At 42.0% G+C, this 19,624-nt stretch overlaps 2 protein-coding genes across 2 annotated transcripts; both read right to left on the bottom strand.

Annotated features, from left to right (window-relative positions):
- Positions 1-1,177: 1,177 nt before the first annotated feature.
- On the bottom strand, positions 1,178-5,234 carry LOC141012682 (extracellular calcium-sensing receptor-like). Its single transcript, XM_073486221.1, has 12 exons — positions 4,981-5,234; positions 4,531-4,673; positions 4,223-4,314; positions 3,881-4,060; positions 3,574-3,762; positions 3,236-3,449; positions 2,895-3,097; positions 2,579-2,788; positions 2,381-2,504; positions 2,097-2,290; positions 1,693-1,974; positions 1,178-1,600 (listed from the first exon to the last, which is right to left on the bottom strand). The coding sequence occupies exons 1-12, from the start codon at positions 5,232-5,234 to the stop codon at positions 1,178-1,180; spliced, it is 2,508 nt and encodes an 835-aa protein (XP_073342322.1).
- Positions 5,235-12,772: 7,538 nt separating this feature from the next.
- Positions 12,773-18,547, bottom strand: LOC141012673 (extracellular calcium-sensing receptor-like). The gene is made up of 13 exons (XM_073486209.1): positions 18,504-18,547; positions 16,765-16,896; positions 16,104-16,240; positions 15,817-15,908; positions 15,474-15,653; positions 15,163-15,351; positions 14,844-15,057; positions 14,503-14,705; positions 14,171-14,380; positions 13,973-14,096; positions 13,689-13,882; positions 13,288-13,569; positions 12,773-13,195 (listed from the first exon to the last, which is right to left on the bottom strand). Exons 1-13 carry the CDS (start codon positions 18,545-18,547, stop codon positions 12,773-12,775), a joined length of 2,424 nt encoding a protein of 807 aa, XP_073342310.1.
- Positions 18,548-19,624: the final 1,077 nt, after the last annotated feature.

Raw genomic sequence — 19,624 nt, 5'->3', positions numbered from 1 at the left:
GAAATCTGAATAAATGCACATGTGGATCTACAGATAACATGCAGCTTCAATCTCACTACAGCATCCATTTCAATATCTAGACGAATTTAAAGGGAACAAATATGCTATTTTATGTTTTTTTTTCTGCACCACTTTTTTGTTTAATGTAGCAGCTCCTCTAAACTTTTTGCTGAGGGTTACGGCACGCAGTCATGTCATTCAGGATGAATACCAAATATTATTTGAGACACCAAACTTAATGTCACCAACATGGACCTACGATGGCTTGATTAGAAAATAGAGGCTGTAATTTGAGAAATGAAGTTCCATTTTATTAACAGTCAGACAATACACAGAGCTCAAAGAACGATGCATTTATTTGGGCTTTATTTAAAATAGTTTCACTTTATCACTGGGTAATTGAAGCTAATGATAATAAAACTGTACTGTAAAATAAGGTCAAACAACATTGTAGTCTCTCGTAGCCCTGATGTTCTCAGGAGTCCCGTGGAGTTTGTACGTAGGCTGTTAGTGCATAGCCACATGCCTTCTTGTTAGCACCTTGTGGGACTCTCCTCATGGATTTAGCTACAAAAAACGTTTCATGTCATTGCAGGTCAACCTGCATGTGACATGATGGAGACTGACCCTGACCCAGATATTAGCCTCGACTCGCAGACACTACATACTCTGCACGACAAAATAAGCAGGAGCAGGTACACGCTGCAAGCAGCTGAGATGATGGTCCACCAGGCTGGACACATGAGGCTACACACTGAGGACGGGACATTTGATGCTTTATTCTGTTGTCACTTTTTCTGCCATCCATTTAAAACAACACTTGACTCAAAATGTGTGCCAGAAGTATGAAATTGTACTGTACCAGCCAAAAAAGTGGTCTGTTATAATGTGTTGCAAATTGACCTCTAAGAAAGTCTAGTGAGGGTCTAACAGCTAGAATACAAAGATGGTGTTTGCTTTATTTTGCAACACCGTTATCTTGTAATTTGTTGATAATTAAACTTTAAGATAGTCAAATAAGAGTCAAACAGGATGAAAATATAGTTTTTTGTTTTATTTTGCAGAACAGTGTTTTTTGTAACATGTCACAAATTAACTTCAAAGAAAGTCTAATAAGGTGCTAACAAGGAAGTATGTGGCTATTTACTAGTAGCCTAACTACAGACTCGGGAAGAAATTATCTGGCCATCATGTTTTTCTTAGTGTTTCTCTCAGGCCTCAAAAGAATGATGAAACATTTGGGGGCAAAAATACAGAGCAGTAAACCATAGCTGGAGGCCAGGATTGCAAAAATTTCCACAGCGACAACATACTTCCCAGGAGAGCTAACGTAAGCAGGAACAAAGGCCACCCAGACAGCACAGAATATCAGCATGCTGAAGGTGATCAGTTTGGCCTCATTGAAGTTGTCAGGGAGGTTTCGAGCAAGAAAGGCCAAGAGGAGGCAGGTGCAGGCCAGCAGGCCGATGTAGCCCAGAACCAGAGAAAAGCCCACCACAGAGACCATGGCACACTCCAGGGTGACCTTTGACCCTTGGAAACCCAGATCACGTCGAGGCTCTGGGGGGCTGAGGGACAGCCATATGGCACAGATGATAACCTGAATGAAAAGTGAACACGTTTCAGTGTTATTAATCAATATCAAATGTAATAAAATATTCTGTTGATTTAATCAATAAACAATATTCATACCTGTATAGAAGTAAAGAGGCAGACACTTCCTCTCTGTTGGCCCGGACCAAACCACTTCATCAAGGTTTCAGCACCAGGCCGAGCTGAGCGGAAAACAGCAAGAACTACGAGGGTTTTGACCAGGAGGCAGGAAACACAAAGTACAAAGCTGATCCCAAAGGCTGCCTGCTGGAACTGACAGGACCAGACTGATGGACGACCAATGAAGACCAGTGAGCACAGGAAGCAGAGCTTCAGAGACAGAAGAAGCAGGAAGCTCAGTTCTGAATTGTTGGCTCGAACCTAGAGGTGAATCAGATTAACAGACAAAGATGTGGCCATTTAAACAATGCAATGTTTTATCAGAGAAAAATGTGACATCAATGTCAAATGCATACAGTCTGTAAATTGTTCTTGGTTCTTACCATAGGTGTTTTGTGGTAGAAAATAAACACCACAAACACAGCTGTTGTCACTGCAGCACCAGACACAGCTGCAGTGGTCAGAGTAATGCCCAATGTTTCATTAAAGGCAAGAAAGTCCAGCTGACGAGGGACACAAGCAGTTTGTTCAACGTTGGACCAGAACTCAGATGGACAACGCTCACAGTGAAGAGAACCTGGTAGAGTGAGTTGAAAAGTGAAAAACAAATTGGAAAATTAAACTTGCAAAAATGAATTTCCCTTTCCCAGTGGAGTGATTTCCTCACCAGTTGTATTGCTAATCTCCCCTTCAGCACATGGGATACAGTCAAAGCAGCAGAGAGGTTCTCCTTTCCTGTTGGCCTTTCGGGTACCTGGGGGGCAGCTCTCACTGCACACTGAAACAGGAACCTAAACAAAAAGCCAGACAGTCATTGCAACAGATCATTTTTAGTAGCCTTGACACAACTTGTTGATGTTATTACCTGATTGGTTCCTGTGCTCCACTGAATAGCTGACTCATTAAGGTGGAGGTCAAACCCGTCCACACGACCAATCAAAACAAGTTTAAGTGACCCTTCAGGGGTGCTCTGCCAGTTGACGAGGTCGTACTGTGCTGGAATGTCGGCACCTTGGAAATAAAACATTTCTCCTTGTGGTGTGGTGACGTTCACTTTGTTCAAGTGCTGCAACAGCTGAGACAAATTATGCACAACAAAAAATGCATTTATAGTTATTTCAACCTTTTCAAACTACTCTACGTCTTATGGATAAAATGACAATGACATTTTTTTTGATTACCTCTCTGGGTTTGATGTTTTTTGGAGAGGAGCAAGTGGAGCTGTTGTTTCCAGGAGGGCTGTCTCTGTTGGGGCAGGAGAGAAGGCTGTGGAGGGCGTGGGCTGCAGCATAAACAGCCAGGTACACATTATAAGCCACCCTTAGCTGAGAGGTGTCAGTGAAGGGATGCTGCACTCCCTCCAGGGACTCTGTCCCACTGCAGGCTGGTAGAGAAGCTCTCTGAACAGATCTATTGGCAGGAGATGAAGTCAAAACATTTGACGAACGGTCAGACCATGTTTGGAGTTGTGAAGAGGAATATGAAGATTGTGTTTCTTGTGATTGTTCAGCTCCAGGAGTGCATCCAAACTCCTTTTGCCAGAATTCTCTGAAGAATTCATCATCAGGACGATGACTTGGGTGCAAACTCCTGAGATAATTTTCAAATCCAGGTATTGTTGAACTTCGAATGGCCACACCAAGAACACCACTTGCCACTTTAGAGATGGCAAGATCTTGAAGAAGATCATCACTGGTGCTCCAAGACTCACTGGCCAGAAACTGTCTGTCTGTCACCTACAATAAGAAAACACTGAAATAAACTACAATAAGAAATACAACTATTTGTTCTTATAAACTGTGCTTCTATGTTTAATGATCAACCCTTTAGCCTACAGAAATGTTCATGCCAGTTACTCACATTTCTCTTGGCCAGTTCCAGAAATACTTTCTTTACATCTGTGTACCAGCAAAAGATCAGAATCACTGTTGCAGTTGAAGCTTTAATTTTGAGAGCTGCACGTCTGGCATCACTCTCTATAGTTTCTCTGTGAAGAGCCTCGATGAATTCCAAACACACTCCTTTCCCCTGAATCTCCTCCTGAAATACCTGAAATATGGAAGTCAAAACAAAAAATCATTTCTTATATCTTATTTGTACCACAAGTCAAGGAGATACATAAGATACTTTTTCAGGTAATTTTCAGTTTAACAATGAAACCATACACCTGTATTGCCAATTGACCATAGTCATTGTTTACAATCACTGCTCCAATCCATGTCCAGTTGAAGCGTATGGCCAGCTGTGCCATGGCCCGGGCTTGGTAAATATCACTGGGGATTGTTCTGAAGAAGTTAGGAAACTTTGTCCTGTCACTAAGACAGGGGCAGCTAGCCAAGTAGCTGATCTGAGGGAAAGACACAGAATTATTATTTGGATGCTGTTTATACAGCAATAATACCATTTTATTTTTAATCAAAATGTTTTAAAAATCTTATCAAACTCTTGGTGTAGATTGTATAAAAACAAAGTTAATCAGAGATTTATTTACTGTTGTAATGAAACTCACAACTGGTACAGAGAGAGGGCCCAGGATCCTAGACAGCATTATGCCTGTTGTAGATGAGGCCGCACAAATGAGCAATGGAACAAGCTCACCACCTGCTGACAGCATTAGACATAACAACAATCATTTACTACTAAAATCACATAAGTTGTTATTTTACAACTAACATGGACATAGGAATTGTTAAGTGCATACAAAGTTATATCAGATCATACCTGCTGTCTCTCCTGGTTGGTCATAAGTGGCAGATCGAGGCATAGAAGCTGTTAAGTTGCAGCTGTGTGTGTCTCCTCCAACCATTGACAGTGCACCTTGCAGAGACCAGGGGTATCTGCCACAGCTGTCAAGTATATGGTAGCCCAGCTTCACTTCTGGTAGCAGGGTGCTGTTACGATTGATTTCCTCCACGGCAAACACCATAGCATGTGTATATTTTAATGCCTCTATATCTAAACTGAGACCACAGGAGGAGAAAAGAATAGTAAACAAAATAAACTGCAACATAAACCAAAAGAAGAAAATAAATAAAATAATCTTCATGGACATGAATATCGAAATAAGACAACTATAACAAACACACAAACCACTTTCTACCTCATCTTTTTTTTTTATTGAATCATATTGAACAAAAACATAATACATTGACAAAAAGGAAAAGAAAAAAGGGAAAAAAAGAGAAAAAAAAACCCAATGTGCTTTCATCATATGAACAACATATTAATCAACAGATATCAACAATACATGGTGTCATTAAGTTTTACCCAGTGCAAGGTTCATAACTTGGCAGCTTAGTGTAGCCCTGCTTTACAGCTGAAGGTTTGAAATAGAGATTAAAAAGTCCACCAATAATCACATCTCCATCCTGGGAGAGGCTCTTGTCTCTGGTTGCACCCCACCGGGAGCACACTGTCGCCTGAACCACCTCCAGCCCCGTCTGTATGCCCACTACACTGAGAAGCAGCAGGGAGAGGGCTGAGGAGGGCCTCCAAGTGAGGAACCAGAGGAACAAAGACATGGATGCAGCTGTTCTGGATATTTAACAAAAATCTGAACGTCAGAAATTGCATCAGTTTAATAAATTCAGTCTGTGTAAAACAGAATTCACATCAAACTTTCTTCATCAAACCTGAAAATAGAGTGCATGAAGCATATAAGAGGTAAAGCATCTCATTCACATTGTTTTTACCAAATACAAATACCATTAAATTCAACATGTTCAAATGTAACATCATTGTTTCATGTCAGCTGCCTTCTACAAATGACATTATAAACAGAAACATGTCTCACTTGGTTAAAAGCTCCTATCACAAATATCACAAGAATAAGTGTCAACTTTGAAAACAGTACCTTGAATCAAAGCCACCCCCCTTGCACTGTGCAAGTTAACTGTTGATGTGAGTATTTATAATGGGTGTAAAGTGTATCAGTAACACTGATGACACAAGCAGCACACACCCACAGTTTTCTCCACTCCGCTCCTGTGGACTTACAGATAACATGCAGTTTCAATCTCACTGCAGTATCCATTTCAATATCTGGAAAATTTAAAGGGAACAAATATGCTATTTTATGTTTTTTTTTTCAGCACCACTTTTTTGCTATGTTTAGCAGCTCCTCTAAAATTTTTGTTGAGGTGAAGGCACGCAGTCATGTCATGATAAAACCAGATATGAGCTTATCCTTCAAATTTACCATTTTCTTAATACAACATAATATTGGGTCGCACTTCATTTTGAAATACACTAATATGTTGTAAAACTAGAAATAATATGGTCTTTATTAGATAGTAAACAAAGACAGGTATATCTTTAATAATCTAATAAGACATAGTAAGCCATAATTTATATCATATAAGGCAATAACTATAACAGTTATACAGTTAATAACCTTATTATAAGTCATATACCTAAGTCATGCTGTTATTAGAAACCATATATAATAACTTTTTAGACCTATACTTAAATACAATGTACCAAATTAAATTCTAATAAGATAAATTTAAGATAAAGCCAAATAGGAGATCCTAATACACTATTACACACTATTTTACAAGATCATGCAATGAGAAATAAAATGCAATGCCATATCAGATCCAAAATGCATTAATTACACGCTCTTTTACCCTGAATACCAAATATTATTGGTCAAGCAAAAGTCAAACAACATTGTAGTCTCTCGTAGGCCTGATGTTCTCAGGAGTCCCGTGGAGTTTGTAGGTAGGCTATTAGTGCATAGCTCACATGCCTTCTTGTCAGCACCTTGTGGGACTCCTCGTGGATTTATCTACAAAAAATGTTTCATGTCATTGCAGGTCAACCTGCATGTGAGATGATGGAGACTGACCCTCACCCAGATATTAGCCTCGACTCACAGACACTACATGGTCTGCTCGACAAAGTTAGCAGGAGCAGGTACACACTGCAAGCAACTGAGATGATGGTCCACCAGGCTGGACAGACGAGACACAGCTACACACTGAGGAGGGGACATTTGATGCTTTATGTCACATTCTGTTGTAGGAACCTCTGTCCATCGCCTCTGCATTATATTGAGGCCTGTTGTTTCTTGTTAACCCTTTCATCTGGATGAAGACGATTTACAGGCTACAGGGGTGCCATCTTATCTCCTGGCAGAGAGGATAGTGTTTCCTGGACCATAAAGACTTCAAATGAGGACAGTTTTAATTAATTTACAACTAAACTCCCATTTCTGAACTCTCTTTTCCCTTTGACCAGAACCTCCTCACACAGGTCATGAAGTTACCTGTGTCAGTTCACCAGGAAGGACGAACGAATGTCTTCAGAATGTGTTAATACAATGTCTTTACATTTGCAGATTAAGTAACATGCCTGATCACTTTCTACCTATTTCTCTCTCTGTCTCTATGACTTCTGATCCACAAACATTCACAGAGTGGACATCGGACACCTTCTGACGTGTTTTTCTATGCTGTTACTCTGTCTTCTTTAAATTTATGACACATCTGGATGCTATCTGCTCGCATTCCAAACCAAATGGTCTCTGTATTCTTCCAGATTTCAGACCATTTCTAATTAACCATTAAGTCAGTATCTCACAATCTTATTTCTTACATATTAAGAAACAGTAAGAGAAGCTCATAAAATTGATCTTTCTCCCGTTTCTCTACGATTAAGATTGACTGAAATCAAATTTTAATGTTTAATCTGTACTGTGTTCGGTGGAACCACAGCACCTCCTGATGGTGAGTCCTGATACAGTTGGACGAGAAATATTCTGTTTAATATGTTCATGGTTATAACCAGTAAATGACTCTGATATGTCTTTGTTTTAACAAGTATTAAGCTGAATATGTATAATTAATGTTTAATCACGTCATAATCCTTGTCATGATAGACAAAGTACATCTATTGAGCCATGGTGAGAAACTGAGAAGGTGAAGCACGGTTTAGTTCAGTGAGTTTCTGTGAATCTTAACACCTCCACTAAATCTTGGAGATAAAAGCCGGTAAGCCCCGCCTAGACACGCCTCGATTTGCAAGTAATAAAACGGAGAGATCACGTCTCTCGGTTCAGAGTTTTTGGTTTAGTTTTGTTTTAGTTTTGTTTACAGTTTTTGTTTTGTTTTTAAAAAGTTTTGTTTAAGTTTTTCTTTTGTAACTTATTTTGAAGCTCTTTACTTTACTTTGAAACACGCTCCAAGACAGCGATCTCAACAGAAGTGCTCACGCGTTGATTTTTCTCACTTTATATTTTTCGCAGTATTGATTAGCTTCTTTTATTAAGTTTGTACCAGAACAAAGTTCTGTTTTAATTTGTTTTATACCGTTAAGTATCGTAACTCGCTTTTGAGGAAGTAAACTTAATTTAGATTACCTTGCATTAACTAACAACGGAAGTTCCGCCTGATCAACGTATCCTCCTCAGTTATTTTATTCAAGAAGTTAAATCTAGTTTACAAAGTCAGAGCCTGAAAACCACTCGAAGAAACGAAGAAGAACATCTTTATCAATCATCATCACGACACAGCAACTTGCTGTGTCCGAGACCGTGCAAGCGGTTTCCAACGAAAGACAGACTCTTTGACAAGCCCCCAGCGCTCGCTAGCGGTACCATCCCGCTGGGCACTGAGCCAAGATCTGCACCGGATCGGTACGGGACCAGCTGCCCTCTTCCTAAGACAAAGGACCGAGGTGCCCAACCGACTGATACCGGACGAGCTGACCCCCGGCCATCGGACCGCCAGCTAGAGTCGCAAATCACCCGAGGGAATCCGCTGCCGCGGCCCTGCAACTCGGCTGAGAAAGTAGGCTCTCCATCACTCACAACAGCTGGATTCACACATGATACATGAGATGGTGTATATTGCTCTGGTTCTGATCTTTTAGCTTAAGAGAAATTCGGTTAGGGTCTCGTTAGTATTAAAAATTACTACCGTAATATTTAAATGCTTCAACCTAACCCATGATCTCACCATCAGCCTATATTCCACTAATAACCCATGACCTAGTTATTTCACATTTCCTGTTACCTGTGTTATTCATTTAAATTGCCATTTCATTTATTTAACCTGAATTATTTAGTCAATAAACATATTTAACCGCATGTCATTGTCTGTGCAGGTTTGTTTTTAATGTGGAGAACCGATGGATATGTGTAGAATCTCACTGCTTCATATATGAGATGAATAAATTGATCTGAAATTGATTAAAATTGATACAAGTTAAACTTGTCCAGTCGAATTTGATTAATTACCTCCGGATTATTCAAATAGACAAAATAACGGAGGTGGTGCCCCATTAACGAGTGTTTATTATTAGTGTATCTCCTACACTGTCTTAATTCTTTGGTAGAGATTTTGTGTTTTGGTGTTTGTTTTCTGTTGTGCTTGCAGAGGTGCACTGAGAGGCTGGGTGGAGCTTTCCATTCACCAGAGCTGCTGACACACATGCACCTGCAGCAGGTTGGCAATCAGCCCCTGTTGATAAGCCCTGCTCTCCACGCTGCCTGCTGCCAGATGATTTTGTCTCTTTGATGTGGTACATGGCTTCGGTCAGATCATTATTCAGTAAGACTACTAGTGTTTTCGTATTTCTCTCCTGGAGATCTAACATTTCTCATGTTTTCTCTGTGCCCAGTGTTCACCGGCACTCCAACTACCAGCCATCCAGCTTTCTGCACCTCTGCGGCCAACAGCCTTGCCCTGTGCTCATCAGAGTCTCAACTCGCCACGCTTTCACAAGGAGGGCCCATTGGTGAGCCAGACTACCTCTATTCCCAGCCCTCTTGCCCCAATCAACCTACCTGCATCTCTCCAGTGGTCACGTAAGTCATTACCTATTCATGTTTTTGTGGACTCCAGCGCTGATGACAGCTTCATTGACTCCTCCCTGGTTGAACAGTCTCTAATCCCCATTGAAACTCTCAACATCCCCAAGACTGTAACCGCCCTAAATGGGCAGCGCTGGGCTACTATCACTCATCGCACCTTACCCATCACTCTGATCATCTCAGGAAATCATCGTGAGTGTCTCCAACTCTATGTCATCTCTTCACCCTCTTCTCAAGTCATACTGGGTCTCCCCTGGTTACGAGTACACAACCCCCATATAGACTGGTGCTCCGCCTCTATTTCCAGCTGGAGCACTTTTTGCCACTCTCACTGTCTCCACTCGCCACTACAACAGTCAAGGTGTCTGGCTCCATCACTCCCAAACTACCTGATTTGTCTCTTGTGCCACCTGTTTACCATGACCTAGCCACTGTGTTCTGCAAGGAACGAGCCCTGTCTCTGCCCCCTCACCACCCTTATGACTGTGCAATTGATCTGCTCCCTGGCACACCGCTCCCTTCCAGTCGCCTGTATAACCTGTCACGCCCCAGGATAGGGTCGATGGAGGAATACATCAATAACTCCATGGCTTCTGGCTTAATCAAGTCCTCCTCATCTCCCCTCGGGGCTGGCTTCTTCTGTCTGGGGAAGAAGACTTAATGACATCACCATGAAGAATAAGTATCCACTACCCCTGATCGACCCATCTTTCAAACCTCTGTGTCATGCCCGGTTTTTCACTAAACTGGACCTCCAGAGCGCCTACCACCTTGTCCGCATCCGGGAGGGGGACGAGTGGAAGACGGTGTTCAACACCCCACTAGGACATTTCGAGTACCAGGTGATGCCTTTCGGTCTTTCAAATGCCCCAACCGTGTTCCAAGCCCTCATTAATGACACGATCTACACGACATGCTAAACCATGTTATGTTCGTCTATTTGGACAATATTTTAATATTCTCCAGAACACTAAACGAGCACGTCGAGCAGGTAAGGCTTGTGCTCCAACGACTCTTGGAACTATATGTAAAACTAGAGAAATATGAGTTCCACTCTGCTGAAGTGAGCTTTTTGGGCTTCGTTATAGCTCAGGGGAGGCTTCAGCCGGACCCTGCCAAGATCCGGGCCAGTGGCCTACTCCTTCCACCCGAAAGCAGTTACGTTTTCTGGGATTTTCCAACTTTTACCGCCGATTCATCTGTGACTACAGCCGAGTGGCGGCTCCCCTCACCCAACTTACCTCCACGGCTTCACCTTTCACATGGTCTCCCGGTGCCGACACAGTCTTCAAGGAGCTGAAGGCACTGTTTACTCAGGCCCCCGTCGATGCCTCAAATTGTGAGCTGCTGGCAGTAGTTCTGGCACTCCAGGAGTGGCGACACTGGCTGGAGGGGACCCTGGAGCCATTTCTCATTTTGACAGACCACAAGAACTTTGCTTACCTGCGCTCTGCCAGAAGACTCAACTCCCGCCAAGCCCGCTGGTCTCTATTCCTAAGCCGCTTTAATTACACCCTTTCCTACCATCCCGGCTCCAGAAATGGCAAACCAGATGCCCTTTCTCGCCTTTTTTCCTTTGACACACCCTCTGCTGACCCCGAGTCCATCATGCCTTTTCCCCAGATCATTGGAGCTGCCACCTGAGAAATCGAGACCATAGTCCGAGAGGCCCAACGCAGTCACCCCGACCCTGGTACAGGTCCACCGAATCGCCTATTCGTGCTGTGGGAGATCCAGTTGTTACAGTGGGGCCATCCATCCAGGTTCACCTGCCACCCCGGACCCCGGCGGATGCTGCAATTTCTTCGCCGGCACTTCTGGTGGCCTGGTCAAGCTAAGGACGTGAGGGAGTTTGTGGCAGCCCGTGTGGTGTGCGCCCGGAGCAAGTCATCCCATCGCCCCCTGCTGGTCTCCTCAGGACTCTGCCTGTTCCCAGTCGTCCCTGGTCCCACATGGCGGTGGATTTTGTCACTAGTCTTCCTTTCTCAGATGGAAACACCGCCATTCTTACCATTGTGGACCACACGTCTTCCGGCTCTATGGTCTCCCCACTGACATTGTCTCTGATCGTGGTCCCCAGTTCACATCTCAGGTCTGGCAGGCTTTTTGTAAGGTGTTTGGCACCACCTCCAGCTTAACATCAGGTTGCCATCCGCAGTCAAATGGTCATACGGAGAAAGCCAACCAAGACCTGGAGACCGCCAATCACTGCGTCACCACACGAAATCCCACTTCCTGATCCTCCTTCCTCCCTTGGATCGAGTACATGCAGAATTCTCTGACCAGCTCAGCCACCGGAATGACCCCATTCATGGCCACCTACAGGTATCAACCACCTCTTCTCTCTGCCCAGGAGGGCGAGATCGCTGTTCCCTCGGTCCACACTCATATCACCCAGTGCAAGGAGGTTTGGAGGTTGGCCCGTGACTCCATTACCTGTTCCACCTGGTGGAGTCAGCAGCTGGCGGATCGCCTCGTGTCCCCGCTCCCCAATATCAACCGGGACAAAAGGTGTGTCCTCCCGTGATCTCCCTCTTCCCGCAAGCTGGCTCCATGCTTCGTTGGCCCATTTGAGGTGGATAGAATAATCAACCCCACTGCCGTCCACCTCAAACTGCCCGCATCCCTACCTGTACACCCCACATTCTGTGTCTCGCAGCTCAAGCCTGTGTCCTCCAGTGACCTCAACTCGCCATGCTTCCACCAGCTCCACTGTGAGCTACCTCTCCTCCACCCACATGCTCTCAGACAGGGACTCAGTCTGGGACTCTTCACATCATCACCTACTAATTCCTTGTGCAGCCAGTAAATTACCTTGTACTCAACTCCTTGCCTCAGTGTCCGCTTTTGGGTCTACACTCTTCTAACCGAGCATAACACTTTATTCTGATGTCACTTTTTCTGCAATCCATTTAAAACTACACTTGACTCGAAATGTGATCTAGAAGTATGAAATTGTACTGGATGAGCCAAGAAAAGTTATTTGTTATAATGTGTTGCAAATTGACCTCTAAGAAAGTCCAGTAAGGGTCTAACAGCTAGAAAGCAAAGATGGTTTTTGCTTTATTTTGCAATACAGTTATCTTGTAATTTGTTGAAAATTAACCATTAAGAGTCAAATAAGAGTCAAACAGGATGAAAATATAGTTTTTTGTTTTATTTTGCAGAACAGTTTTTTGTAACGTGCTGACAAGGAAGTATGTGGCTATTAAGTAGTAGCCTAACTACAGACTCGGGAAGAAATTATCTGGCCATCATGTTTTTCTTAGTGTTTTTCTCAGGCCTCAAAAGAATGATGAAACATTTGGGGGCAAAAATACAGAGCAGTAAACCATAACTGGAGGCCAGGATTGCAAAAATTTCCACAGCGACAACATACTTCCCAGGAGAGCTAACGTAAGCAGGGACAAAGGCCACCCAGACAGCACAGAATATCAGCATGCTGAAGGTGATCAGTTTGGCCTCATTGAAGTTGTCAGGGAGTTTCCGAGCAAGAAAGGCCAGGAGGAGGCAGGTGCAGGCCAGCAGGCCAATGTAGCCCAGAACCAGAGAGAAGCCCACCACAGAGGCCATGGCACACTCCAGGGTGACCTTTGACCCTTGGAAACCCAGATCACGTCGAGGCTCTGGGGGGCTGAGGGACAGCCAAATGGCACAGATGATAACCTGAATGAAAAGTGAACACATTTCAGTGTAATTAATCAATATCAAATGTAATAAAATATTCTGTTGATTTAATCAATAAACAATATTCATACCTGTATAGAAGTAAAGAGGCAGACACTTCCTCTCTGTTGGCCCGGACCAAACCACTTCATCAAGGTTTCAGCACCAGGCCGAGCTGAGCGGAAAACAGCAAGAACTACGAGTGTTTTGACCAGGAGGCAGGAAACACAAAGTACAAAGCTGATCCCAAAGGCTGCCTGCTGGAACCGACAGGACCAGACTGATGGACGACCGATGAAGACCAGTGAGCACAGGAAGCAGAGTTTCAGAGACAGAAGAAGCAGGAAGCTCAGTTCTGAATTGTTGGCTCGAACCTAGAGGCGAATCAGATTAACAGACAAAGATGTGGCCATTTAAACAATGCGATACCTTATCGGAGACAAACGTGACAATGTCAAATGCATACAGTCGGTAAATTGTTCTTGGTTCTTACCATAGGTGTTTTGTGGTAGAAAATAAACACCACAAACACAGCTGTTGTCACTGCAGCACCAGACACAGCTGCAGTGGTCAGAGTAATGCCCAATGTTTCATTAAAGGAAAGAAAGTCCAGCTGACGAGGGACACAGGCTGTTTGTTCAACGTTGGACCAGAACTCAGATGGACAACGCTCACAGTGAAGAGAACCTGGTAGAGGGAGAAGGAAAGTGAAATACGAATGGGAAAATTAAACTTGCAAACATGAATTTCACTTGCCCAATGGAGTGATTTCCTTACCAGTTGTATTGCTAATCTCCCCTTCAGCACATGGGATACAGTCAAAGCAGCAGAGAGGTTCTCCTTTCCTGTTGGCCTTTCGGGTACCTGGGGGGCAGCTCTCACTGCACACTGAAACAGGAACCTAAACAAAAAGCCAGACAGTCATTGCAACAGATCATTTTTAGTAGCCTTGACGCAACTTGTTGATGCGACTACCTGATTGGATCCTGTGCTCCACTGAATAGCCGACTCATTAAGGTGGAGGTCAAACCCATCCACACGACCGATCAAAACAAGTTTAAGTGACCCTTCAGGGGTGTTCTGCCAGTTGACGAGGTCGTACTTTGCTGGAATGTCGGCACCTTGGAAATAAAACATTTCTCCTTGTGGCGTGGTGACGTTCACTTTGTTCAAGTGCTGCAACAGCTGAAACCATCAAAAGTTGAAAAAAACTTATGCACAACAAAAAATGCATTTATACTTATTTAAACCTCTTCAAACATACTTCTTATGGATAAGATGACAATCACATTTTTTTTTAAATTTACCTCTCTGGGTTTGATGTGTTTTGGAGAGGAGCAAGTGGAGCTGTTGTTTCCAGGAGGGCTGTCTCTGTTGGGGCAGGAGAGAAGGCTGTGGAGGGCGTGGGCTGCAGCATAAACAGCCAGGTACACATTATACGCCACCCTTAGCTGAGAGGTGTCAGTGAAGGGATGCTGCACTCCCTCCAAGGACTCTGTCCCACTGCAGGCTGGTAGAGAAGCTTTCAGAAGGGTCTCTTTGGTACGAGATGAAGAAGAAACATTTGATGAATGGTCAGACCATGTTCTGCGTGGCGAAGAGAAATATGAAGATTGTGTTTCTTGTGATTGTTCAGCTCCAGGAGTGCATCCAAACTCCTTTTGCCAGAATTCTCTGAAGAATTCATCATCAGGACGATGACTTGGGTGCAAACTCCTGAGATAATTTTCAAATCCAGGTATTGTTGAACTTTGAAGGGCCACACCAAGAACACCACTTGCCACTTTAGAGATGGCAAGATCTTGAAGAAGATCATCACTGGTGCTCCAAGCCTCACTGGCCAGAAACTGTCTGTCTGTCACCTACAATAAGAAAACACTGACATCAACGACAATAAGAAAAACAACTGTTTGTTCTTACAAAATAAAATTCTGTTGATTAATAAAATTTCAATGTCAGTTACTCACATTTCTCTTGGCCAGTTCCAGAAATACTTTCTTTACATCTGTGTACCAGCAAAAGATCAGAATCACTGTTGCAGTTGAAGCTTTCATTGTGAGAGCTGCACGTCTGGCATCACTCTCTATAGTTTCTCTGCGGAGAGTCTCTATGAATTCCAAACACACTCCTTTCCCCTGAATCTCCTCCTGAAATACCTGAAATATGGAAGTCAAAACAAAAAAATCACTAACTATTGTACAATTATATCTTATTTGTACCACAAATCAAGGAGATACATTTTTCAGGTAATTTACAGTTAAACAATGAAACCATACACCTGTATTGCCAATTGACCATAATCCGAGTTTTCTATCACTGCTCCCATCCATGTCCAGTTGAAGCGTATGGCCAGCTGTGCCATGGCCCGGGCTTGGTAAATATCACTGGGGATTGTTCTGAAGAAGTTAGGAAACTTTGTCCTGTCACTAAGACAGGGGCAGCTAGCCAAGTAGCTGATCTGAGGGAAAGAGAAGGAGTTTTTATTCTGACACGGTTTATACAGGAATAATACAATTTTATTTTTAATCAAAATGTTTTTAATAATCTTCTCAGACTCTTGATGTAGACTGTATAAAAACAAAGTTAATCAGAGATTTATTTCCTGTTGTCATGAAACTCACTACTGGCACAGAGAGAGGGCCCAGGATCCTAGACAGCATTATACCTGTTGTGGATCTTGAAGCACCAATGAGCAAAGGGACAAGCTCACCACCTGCTTTAGACATGTAATTACATTACAACAATATTTAAATACTATAATCATGTAAGTTTTCATTGTAATGGGCACTAAATTAATAAAATGAGGTCATACCTGCTGTTTCTTCTTTTTGATCATAAGCTGCAGATCGAGGCGTAGAAGCTGTTAAGTTGCAGCTGTGTGTGTCTCCTCCAACCATTGACAGTGCACCTTGCAGAGCCCAGGGGTATCGGGAACAGCTGTCAAGTATACGGTAGCCCAACTTCACACCTGGCAGCAGGGTGCTGTTGCGATTGATTTCCTCCACCGCAAACGCCATTGCATATATATTTTTCAAGGACTCTAAACTAGAGGATAAAGAAAATATGAACAAAAAAAAGTGGAATATCAGTTAGATATATCAGATAAAAATCAGATAAAAAATAATCATCACGGACAAAAATGTATTACAGCTTAATATATTTAAATTATTCAATTATAATCATAATCTGCTTGTTTTAGAAATAGATAACATTTACACTGTTAATATTGGACCTATCATAAGAAAACACAAGTACTACAAACATTTCATAACTTTTTAAATCCACATTTGGTAGAACTAAATCAGATTTTAACAAATAAATATGAGCATGACAAACAATGTAAAAAATAAAGACTGTGTGTTGCCATCATATATACTGTATAACTTAATAACTACCAGACATTCAAAAACAATACATGTGGCATTAGGTTTTACCCAGTGCAAGGTTCATAATGTGGCAGCTTGGTGAAACCCTGTTCTACAGCTGAGGGTATGTAATATAGATTAAAAAGTCCACCAATAATCACATCTCCATCCTGGGAGAGGCTCTTGTCTCTGGTTGCACCCCACCGGGAGCACACTGTCGCCTGAACCACCTCCAGCCCCGTCTGTCTGCCCACTACACTGAGAAGCAGCAGGGAGAGGGCTGAGGAGGGCCTCCAAGTGAGGAACCAGAGGAACAAAGACATGGATCCAGCTGTTCTGGACAATTAACACATATCTCAATGTCAGAATATGCATCATTGAGAATGTCAATATATTTGTTAAACACAACTCACACCAAACCTAAAAAATAGGGTACATGAAGCATAAAAAAGGTAATGTATCTCATTCACATTGTTCAGCTGATACCAAAGAGAAATCCCGTTAAATTCAACATGTCCAAATGTAACATCATAGTCTCATGTCAGCTACCTGCAAAAACAAATGACATTATAAACAGAAACATGTCTCACTTGGTTTAAAAGCTCTTATCACATGTATCACAAGACTAAGTGTCAACACTGATTTTCAGTGTTGTGTAGCACCTTGAATCAAACCTACGCCCCTCGCACTCTGCACAAGTGAAGTGCTGATATGAGTATTTATAATAGGTGTATAGTGTGTCAGTAAAACTGATGACACAGGCAGCACACACCCAAAGTTATTCCTCTCTAGAGTGATGATGGTAAAAAAAACAAGCAAGCAAGTGATTAGTGTGCATGAAGTTTTCAGTTGGTTCTGGAAAACTTAAAGGGAAGAAATTTTATTTTACATTTTATTTTCTGAACAGTGAATCCACAAACCAATGAGGGCCTGTCCTCAATGATCTTCGAGTTTAAATGAAGGCAATAATAAATTATAGATCACCCACCAGGTAGACATTCAGGCACAGCAACACATTGTTGAACATCCACGATCCACCAAGGAAAAATAGGAAAATGAAATAAGGTAGCAACATGTGCCACCCATTGAGAAGATCAGGGTTTCATCGTCTGGTCTTAAGGAGCCCTGTGGCGACACTACAGCATCTATTAATGTACAATAAATTAATAGCGATTAATGGTTAAGTAATTCTTATACAGTATAACACACACAATACGTTAAGGAACGTCTACAAGCAGATAAAGGAAAAAGGAAACCTCCATATTAGGGCCATGGAGTGTGTCCAGTGATCCCAGCCTTTACTAAAAAATAAGTCATAAGCTGGAGGATGGACGGATAAGTGGACATCATTTCCCCCACACATTATAAAAAGAAACCTCCCGATGAAGATGGATTAGTTATGATTAGCTTCATGGCTACATGTTAATTGACATCTTTATCAACCATATACCAATATTTGTAAAAACCTTAAGTAACCTGTAATAAAGGTCAACAAAAGACACATTACATAATGCTTATTATTCTATGAATTACCTGTTAGTTAATGCTTACTACTATAAGCTAATATTAATAGCATCTTAAAAAATATTAAATAATGATGTATAAATTAACACCTTATTTAACATGAACAGCATGAACAGTAAAAGATTACTAGACACATTAAATGTTAGTCAATGGTTATTACTGGATTAACTAATGTTAACTTGTGTATCCTTAGTATTGTTGTACTGTTAATGGAATCTTTGTTACCTATCAAATAATATATACATTTAAACTTTAACTATAATGAAAACTATTAGCAAATGATGACTTGACACATTAGTTAACTATTAATTGACTGTTAGTTAATGTTCTTACTACAATAACTCACGTTAATCAAGAATAACCGACAGAGACAGAGAATTAGCAACTCACAAAATGTCAACAAGAGCAGCTTCACTTACCTTTTGGCCATGAGGATGAGATGGACGTGGGGGTGGGCTGACATTGGGCAAACAAGTTTCCAGTTCATCACAGGGCTGATGTATAGAGACAAACAACCAACGGACAATGCCCATGGGCAATTTAGAGTGACCTAACTTTGGACTGTGGGAGGTACCCTCAGACATGGGAAGAACATGCAAACAGAAACAGAAAGACCCCAGCCAGGTCTCGAACCCAGGACCTTCTTGAGGCATTAAGTCCAGAACCAACTAAAAAATAGGTGAGATTGAAAAGCATTCTGTGGTGAGACTGAAGCTGCATGTTATCTGTACATCCACAGGTACATTTATTGAGGTTTGGAGGCTCTTTGCCCACTGCTTACTTCATAACCACTAATCGCTTCCTAGCATTCAATTATTTTTCCACCTTAGAGAGGAATAACTTTGGGTGTGTGCTGCTTGTGTCATCAGTTTTACTGATACACTTTACACTTATTACAAATAATCAAATCAACAGTTAACTTGCAGAGTGCAGCCTCATCTACAACAGGCATAATGCTGTCGAGGATCCTGGGGCCTCTCTCTGTGCCAGTTGTGAGTTTCATTACAACAGGAAATCTCTGATATTGTTTTTGTACAGTCTACAGTCACACTTTATGTTAGAATAACTTTAGAATAATAAGATGTAATAAGCCATACTTTTTGTCAAATTATGCACACACTAGAAATAATATTGTCTTTATAAGATGGTAAACAAAGACAGTTATACCATAAGTAAACTATTAAGACCATCACCTTAGAGAGTAATAACTGTGGGTGTGTGCTGCTTGTGTCATCAGTGTTACTGATGCACTTCACACCTATTATAAATACTCACAACAGTTGACTTTCACAGTGCAAGGGGGGTAGGTTTGATTCAAGGTACTGTTTTCAGTTGACAGTTTTTCTTGTGATAGCTGTGATAAGAGCTTTTTAGTCTCATTAAGTGAGACATGTTTCTGTTTATAATGTAATGGGTTTTTTTTGCAGGTAGCTGACATGGGACTATGATGTCACCTTTGGACGTGTTGAATTTAAAGGGATTTATCTATGGTAACAGATGAACATTGTGCATGACATACCTTACCTTCTTTCTGCTTCAT

Source organism: Pagrus major, chromosome 2, assembly GCF_040436345.1.
Source record: "Pagrus major chromosome 2, Pma_NU_1.0".
Lineage (NCBI taxonomy): Eukaryota > Metazoa > Chordata > Actinopteri > Spariformes > Sparidae > Pagrus > Pagrus major.
Note: the sequence above shows the minus strand (reverse complement) of the source record. Positions and strands in the feature narration are given on the sequence as shown.